This window comes from Homarus americanus, unplaced genomic scaffold, assembly GCF_018991925.1.
Source record: "Homarus americanus isolate GMGI-L3 unplaced genomic scaffold, GMGI_Hamer_2.0 scaffold48220, whole genome shotgun sequence".
Classification (NCBI taxonomy): domain Eukaryota; kingdom Metazoa; phylum Arthropoda; class Malacostraca; order Decapoda; family Nephropidae; genus Homarus; species Homarus americanus.
Window position 1 is genome coordinate 1024996 of NW_024755060.1, and position 8181 is coordinate 1033176.

The 8181-nt window shown below is 37.2% G+C and overlaps 1 protein-coding gene across 7 annotated transcripts in view; it reads right to left on the bottom strand.

The window, feature by feature from the left end:
- LOC121856359 (calpain-A-like) overlaps positions 1 to 7465 on the bottom strand; it is a gene marked incomplete at its 5' end in the record, with an annotated part of 32545 nt that extends 25080 nt beyond the window's left edge. For 5 of the 7 annotated variants that reach the window (XR_006086955.1, XM_042351870.1, XM_042351872.1 and 2 more), the window contains 3 exon segments: positions 715 to 784; positions 4186 to 4203; positions 7289 to 7465. Coding sequence is in view for 6 of the 7 variants with exons in the window: in XM_042351870.1 (XP_042207804.1) it covers positions 715 to 784; positions 4186 to 4203; positions 7289 to 7465 (265 nt within the window). 7 annotated transcript variants of the gene reach the window in all.
- Between the last annotated feature and the right edge of the window lie 716 nt (positions 7466 to 8181).

Genomic DNA, 8181 nt, shown 5'->3' on the forward strand with positions numbered 1-8181 from the left:
GCCACTCCTCGACTTACGACGGGGTTAAGGACCCAAATCCAGGTCGAAAGTCGAATTGGTCGTAAGTCAAAAATGCGAAGATAATACTGTACATAGAAAATCTAAAATGGGTGTCTCTTTTTCTTCTCGGCACCACAAAACTCTCACAAAAGCATGCCAGCCATTTTAAAGGGAATTACAAACGAAAATATTGTCAGTACACAGCACAATCACTGACGTTGGGACTCGAAAATAAGCTTGTAACTTAAATTGTCGTTAATTTTGAAGTTGCCTGAAATATTTGATCTGGAGTGTTATGCAGAGGTTGAGGGAAATGGTGTAGCCAATACCATGAACAAGACCATTTGTAATTTTAGCTTTGATGGATCACCTGAAGTTTACACCCCCCCCCCACTCTTATAGCTTTGAGGGTGGTTAAAATTCAGGTTGTTTAGCTGGGGAGGGGTTGAGACTTCAGGTGAGGACATAGGGCGCAGGGGGGGGGGGGCTAATCTTCAGGTGCCCCATAGAGGTCTTAAATAGTGAATGGTCTCTTCACTCTTCATGGTCTTGGACTCCTATTGAAGTCATACATCACTGGCTTAGGGATGTTGTATAGGGACGTTGGTATGTTGTATCACTGGTTTAGGGATGCATGACAAGAGAAAACAGTGACAATACTCCTTAATGAACTATGATGAACAAGGACAATACGGTGAACTGTTTACGACTCACCAAGTTCTCCCTGTTTAACATCAAAGCGGGATGCTCCGTCGATGAACAGCTGGGGCTCATCCGTGATCTCCTGAATAATGAACAGAAAACAGAGTTAATCAATCACCAAAAAAAAAAAACACATCGATCAAACTTCTTCTCTTATTAATTCTTGTTATTAAATGCAGAAGATGTAATTTGATGCTGAGACTTGAAAATTCCTGTCATCATGCTGTTATTGTCAGACTTTAGGGGATGATGTGTGTTAGTGAGCATTATAGTAACTGTATTATATTATGACTTGTACTCTGTGTCATGAAGTTTATAATACAAGTACTTTCATTTTAATAAAGCCTATGAGTGGTTAACCAGGTTTGTTAGTACTTATGCCAGAGTACTTGGTTACTGTAGTCTTGTTCTGTAATGAGTGTTGATATTTTTTACACTCTGATAACATGATTTAACTGTACACTCGCTCCAAAAAGTATCTTTATGGATGAACACTGTGACTCCTGTTGTCTCGGTAGGGTTGTCAAAATCCTTCATCCATTGTGTCAAATTGTCTCGCGCGAAATCATATATAGATCGTCTTCGGAGCAAGTGTACGTTGTGTTCTATACAGGCTCCTTCGATTTAAGACGGACTGGTTTACGATTGGCTTACTTAAATACAAGGAAGCCTCTCTGTACAGGATATTTTTCTACGGTTCTCCAGTAAAAAAAACGTGAGATATGTATAGTGGGTTTTAATACTGGAAGAGATGAATTTTGTACACGGAGATTCCTACCTGCATACAGTGTGTCAGTGGGCGTGATATATAAACCATGTATGTGTGAGTACAGTACTTTATAAATGTTGTATACAGTATATGCACATGTGACAGTCTGTGTATATCTGTATAGAATATATGATACTCATTATTATTTTATATTACTGAAAGAGTTAATACTTAGTAGGGGGAAATAATGACTAAAATCACACACAGTTAATCCTCTCTGGCTAAACTTTATATTTAATCAATAAAAATAAAAGTTTCAGCTTCAAGATTTGTAATGAGTTAAGAATGAAAATAACAAGGGACAAACTGACAATAAACTCAAGGCAATGAAAACACAGCAGCAACACTAATGTAGACACGGTAAAACTAATCCTCGGACCTGAACCATAAACCGGACCCAAATTTACTATTATATACAGTACAGTACTAATATTGCAAGGTGGGTTAGGTTAGGGGTGGGTTAGGTCGGGATGGGTTAGGTCAGGTAGCTTATTAGGTTTGACTGGGTACTGGTTAAAGGCTGAGGTCCAAGGGTCAATTAGCCAAATGTAAACAAACATTTTAAAATACATCCAAATATCTACTCTAGAAAAAAGCAAAGGCTAATATACACTAAAATATAAAGTAACATCTGCAACATAACACCCGCTAAAAATAAAACATCTCCACTTCACTAATAAATAATCTACATAAACAGCCGCTACGGAGCACAATAACGACTAAATGATCGCTACAAATAATACATAATGATTATACATATGGCAGACATTAACTATTTGTGGAAGCATCGGTACATGAACAAAAACTCACTGGTTGGGGTTAAGCTAGAGTGTGGGGATGATCGTGGTACAGTGTGGGGGGTGATCGTGGTACAATGTGAGGGCGACCATGGTACAAGATGAACATATGAACAATGGGTTATAAAGATCTTAATGCTTTAATCTATACTGAACAAATCTAATGGGTAAACAAACACAATGATAGTGAACAGTATGAGGGTTTGATACAGCTACATGCAGTTCATTTTGCTATGGAGAATTTGTGAGGTTTACTGTTCTCGTGATTCAACTGATGCAGCGAACACAAAGACTAATGAACGTACATGCAAATACAGTACAGTTGTTTGGCCACTGGACAAATATGATGTGTTCATTATATATATTCTCTTCAGTGGGTGAAACATTCCGTGAGCGGTAAGTATTGTACTAGTGATGGCTAGACAACATAGCACATAAAATGGTCAATGTTAAAAAAGTACCAAATAGGAACCTTTAAGGATTTTGTAAATGAGATGAATTAATCCAATATAACCTAACATAATCAGTACTGTAATACTCTAAGGTAACTAGGTTAGGTTTGTGGTATGGTAATTGTGGGTCACTGGAAGATTATCCCTCCAGCTAATGATAAATAGCCTAATGCTACTTTGGAGGGGGGGGGGGTTAGCTGAGGTGGCTATATTAGATTAAATGATGTTATGTAAGATTAGGATAGGATGGATTAGATTAACTTGGGTTAGGAGAGGTTATGTTTGGTTAGGTTTAATCAGGTTTATTATGATGGTTAATCTTAGGATGAGATAACATGGGAATGGTAATCATCAGACGGCCCTCATTTGTTTTCCTGTCGCCATAGAGCCATCCTATTACAGATTAGTGGTTGTGTTTGTGATATGGTCCAGTACTTTAACAATACTAGCCATCCTATACACAACACAGGCTAGGGTACATGGCCTGAGGTACCGTACAGTCTCTCAAAAACTATCTGTACTCGGGGTGGTCGATGAATTCCAGAATGAACAATTGTGACTCCTGTTGTCTCGGTAGGGTTGTCAAAATCCTTCGTACATTGTGTCATATTTTTTCAACACAATTTTTTTATAGTTTTGAGAGTGACTGTACATAATGTAAGCACTAAAACCTCCATTTACAGAACATCAAACTAATGGAGGTTTCATGTCTAACGGACCTTAATATATAGGACTATTCTGCCACATATTCTGTTATATAGAGGTTTCACATGTCTTGAACCTCGATATAAGAGACTATAATCTCCCATGTACAGTACAGTAGTCTGTTAAATAGAGGAGGAAGACGAGGAGTAAACAGGACAAATGAAAGCCATGTGGGTCATGTCTGGTACAGGAGCATAATATCAAATAATGCTCAGTAAACTTATTCAGGCACAGGAGCATAGTATCAAATAATGCTCATAAAAATTACTCGGGTATGGAAGCATAATATCAAATAAAGCTCAGAAATTTTACTCGAAGATATGGATGCTAAATTGAAGACAGGAGTAATGATGGATCACTTGTGGACCAGCATTTAGAAAAGCCGATTAGCAACTTTCAATAAACGTGTAACTTGTCACGACTAATTTACATAACTTAGGTTGGGTTAGGAGGGACACTTACCAATATGGAAGATAAATTTGGTGGATATTATAACTTTAGATAATTGAAATAATGACATATTTTATTTACTATTGTTTAAAGTATTTGGAAATTTAGATACATGTATTTCATATGAGACTTTGTTGTTTAACTGCCGATCAATTGCAAAGAAATAAATGCCCTTTGTGATGTGTATAGAAGAGGTTATAGATGGAGATGTTAAGCTTGGTAGGCCTAAGGCTCATTACAGTATATATAGGCCTATGTTTAGCAAGCCAGATCTCTCAACTACATAAAATTAATTAGACAACACAAGTACCTTCAAAGCCATGATCTCCTAAGGAAAAGAAATTTAAAGATGAATTAGACAAACATCACAGACATATATGAGGACAGTACGCGGATAAAATACAACATACGTACAATAGACTCATTATTCTGCATTAGTCTTTATGGGATTATAACTCTAGATAAAAAACAAAATATAATCGAGTCAGTACTGTATTCTGTATTAGTCTTTATGGGATTACACTATAACTCTTTTTACTCTATGATAAAAAACAAAATACAATCGACTCATTATTCTGCTTTAATCTCTATGGGGTTTATAATCCTTTACTCTTTATGGTAGACTTTTACTACCTTGTGTGAGTTAGTGGAGAGTGGGTGTGTGACATGCCATGCTCATCACCCACCAGACCCACACACTCCCAAGTACCCGGATAACTCACCTCGCTCGTCAAGATAATGCAAAATGAGTTTCCGTGTGAATTAAATCCTCTCTGTCCTTAATACACAATGTGAATTATTATCTAAGTAAATCATATCTCTCAAATATTAATATGCAGTACAGTATTCTACCTTCTGAATGAACTTACAAAAATGCAGTATAATACATAAATAAAAATCTTGTAAGAGTGCAAAAAAATATATTATATTAAGTCTCTTATTTTAGGATAATATTAAGAACAGAAAAACAAGTGACTACAATGCATGGAAATACTGTATACGTAGTGACCAGTGCTTGTCACACACACACACACACAGTTCAAGATATTAAGTATTCAGTACCTAAAATTATCCAAAGATCAGTACAGGTATCCCGACACACACACACACACACACACACACACATACACACACACACACTAATATTAACAAAATTAATAACATGATTTAGTACTGTTTAACCTCCCTATACTTGTCTGAGGTGAATAATGAAAGACTTAAATAACTCCCTTTAGTCTGTATTATTCAGGTAATAAATGAATAAAACAAAATAATTTCCCAGTGATTCCAGTTTCCTCTTTTACTATTATGATGTAGGGAAATAATACAAGCCTTAAGTCCCCCTAAATACTGAAGGAAATTAATTATGATGTAGGGAAGAAATATAAACCTTAACTCCCCCTAAATACTGAAGGAAATTAATTATGATGTAGGGAAGAAATATAAACCTTAACTCCCCCTAAATACTGAAGGAAATTAATTATGATGTAGGGAAGAAATATAAACCTTAACCTTAACTCCCCCTAAATACTGAAGGAAATTAATTATGATGTGACTGAAGGAAATTAATTATATGTAGGAAGAAATATAAAAACCTCCTAAATACTGAAGAATTAATTATGTGTAGGAAGAAATATAAATCTTAACTCCCTAAATACTGAAGGAAATTAATTATGGTGTAGGGAAGAAATATAAACCTTAACTCCTAAATACTGAAGGAAATTAATTATGATGTAGGGAAGAAATATAAACCTTAACTCCCCCTAAATACTGAAGGAAAACACACATTATTGACCTCAGAGACTTGGCTGGGACACATCCACATAGTATATAAGTTTCATCAAAGTGTACAAATTCTTACTTAACCACTGAAACAAAATAAAAATAACACCTATTGTTTATAAGCACTTTCTGACGTTAACTAGACTCCCTAATATTTTTTTTTTTGGGGGGGGGGGGGTATTGGATTACTGTGTTTAGTTTTAAAAGTGACGCTAAAAATAGTCAGTCTTACTAATTTTTCATTTTTGTTCAACCTTTGAGACATAACACCAGTGTCATATAGTTTATCAGGAATGCACCAATTGTTCTCATTGATCTACATATGGAACAAAATATATACTTTTGTGTTTACGAGTATAGTTTGAAAGTTATAATGTTAAACTGTGGGTGCTAAGTTAACGTGGTGGTCGTGGTGATGTTGGTTAACATTGGAGTCATAACATTAACACAAGTAATGTCAATGTGGCTGAGAGTTAACGTGGTGGCTGTGGTGGTGGTGGTTAGCATTGGGGTGATAATGTTACTGTGGGTGCTAAGTTAACGTGGTGGTCGTGGTGATGTTGGTTAACATTGGAGTCATAACATTAACACAAGTAATGTCAATGTGGCTGAGAGTTAACGTGGTGGCTGTGGTGGTGGTGGTTAGCATTGGGGTGATAATGTTACTGTGGGTGCTAAGTTAACGTGGTGGTCGTGGTGATGTTGGTTAACGTTGGAGTCATAACATTAACACAAGTAATGTCAAACTGTGGCTGAGAGTTAACGTGGTTGCTGTAGCTGGTGGTAGTGGTGATAATGTTAGTCTCAGGAAATGACTATCGCGAACTCTTCTATAATTAACCACTATAATCAAGTCATATAATTATTATTCCACTAATGAGAATTTTTTTTTATTTCGTAATAATTGTTGCTGTAATGACGTAATTATCCTCACTTGTACCTGACGTAATGTTATTGGTGTAATTATAATATTTTCTATTAATTTCAAGCTTGTTTAATTTTTATTAATTTTGTATTTGTTGAAGAGTGATGTATTTACTGATCTTGGACACTCAGTTAAAGACCTTAGTTGTTAAAGCGCAGTCACACACACACCCACACCCACCCACCCACCTTTAATACATTTATAGAGTTGCCATTATTCTCTCACAGGCATCAGCTACCAAGGGCGGGGCGGTAAAGAGCTATTCCATTGCTTATATCTACCTAAGATGACAATTCTATGTTGATGAAGGAGGTTTGGTTACGTCTAGTCATTCACATTCATTTACTTCTGGTCATGCACATTCATACAGTGGCAAAATACACGTCAGGCATTGTTACCTTCTACAGCGTGACTCTGGCCTAAGGAACTCAAGACAAACATTTAAATACCGTGTCATATTAGATGTAAACATATGACGTCATGACATTCACGTGCTTGTGGTTTCATCCATACCAGACATGTAAACAGATGACGTCATGGCAGACTTGCTTGAAGATGCTTCCATTCAATACTTTTGTAAAAAAAAAAAAAACAGCATCACCTTCTCTGTAAACATATGACGTCACGACATGTGCGGGTGCTCTCATTCAGAACACATAACCCTCACCACCTCACATGTAAACAAATGACGTCATGGTAGACTTACGTGCGGGCGCTTCCACTCGAAAGGTTTGGGAGGGGAGCGAGAGAAGAAGATAGAAGCGTCCTCGGCGGGGAACTCCTGGTCCTCGAACAGTGTCCCCTCGTCTTGACATTGTTGACGGAGGCTGTAGAAGTCTTGAACTTGACCTCGGGGACGTAGACCTGACCCTCGCTCACCAAACTGTCGAGGGAGGGAGGAAAAATGGTTATAATATGGGAAAAGAATATGTTTTAGTCGATTAGAGAAAGAAAATGGCCGGTTGTAATCTATTGAGGGGTAAACAAAGGATTATTGTCACCGGAAAATAAGTGTATATATTCACAGCAGATCATTGTAGAGGGTGGAACAAGTATGTGTGTGTGTAGGTGGTGTGCAAGACAGGATGGAATCATGTGAGGATGTGTGGTGAAGGGGGGAGGGGGTATGTACAGGATACGGTCAGGGAGATAAAACGTGTTGAAAATGTCACAGGCACTGACGGGAATGAGTGTGTTGTGGGTGGCCTGGGGTGGTATAGAAGTCGTATAAATGGTATACAGTATTAATAAAAGCGATCACCTGAATATTAAGACACGTCTCATCTTATTTCACCTGGCGATTAACCTAACACACTCAGGTAGCGTCAGGTGGAACTAAGGTGACAAATCTTTAGGTGATCCCAAGTAAATTCTCCCACACCTTACAAACAAAAGCAACTTGGCCACGTTTGACCTTTTCAAGAAGTGTTATACTGTAGTTCTTGAAAACATCACGTGATTATTATAAGTTTCCCCTAAAAAATCCCATAGAAATCACGCTATCAAACAGGGAGGTACTACCGCCTGGGGAGATATTGGAAGCATAATGTGTTGTCTAATGGTGGACCCTGCTGCCATATGGCATCGCAAAAATTGTGG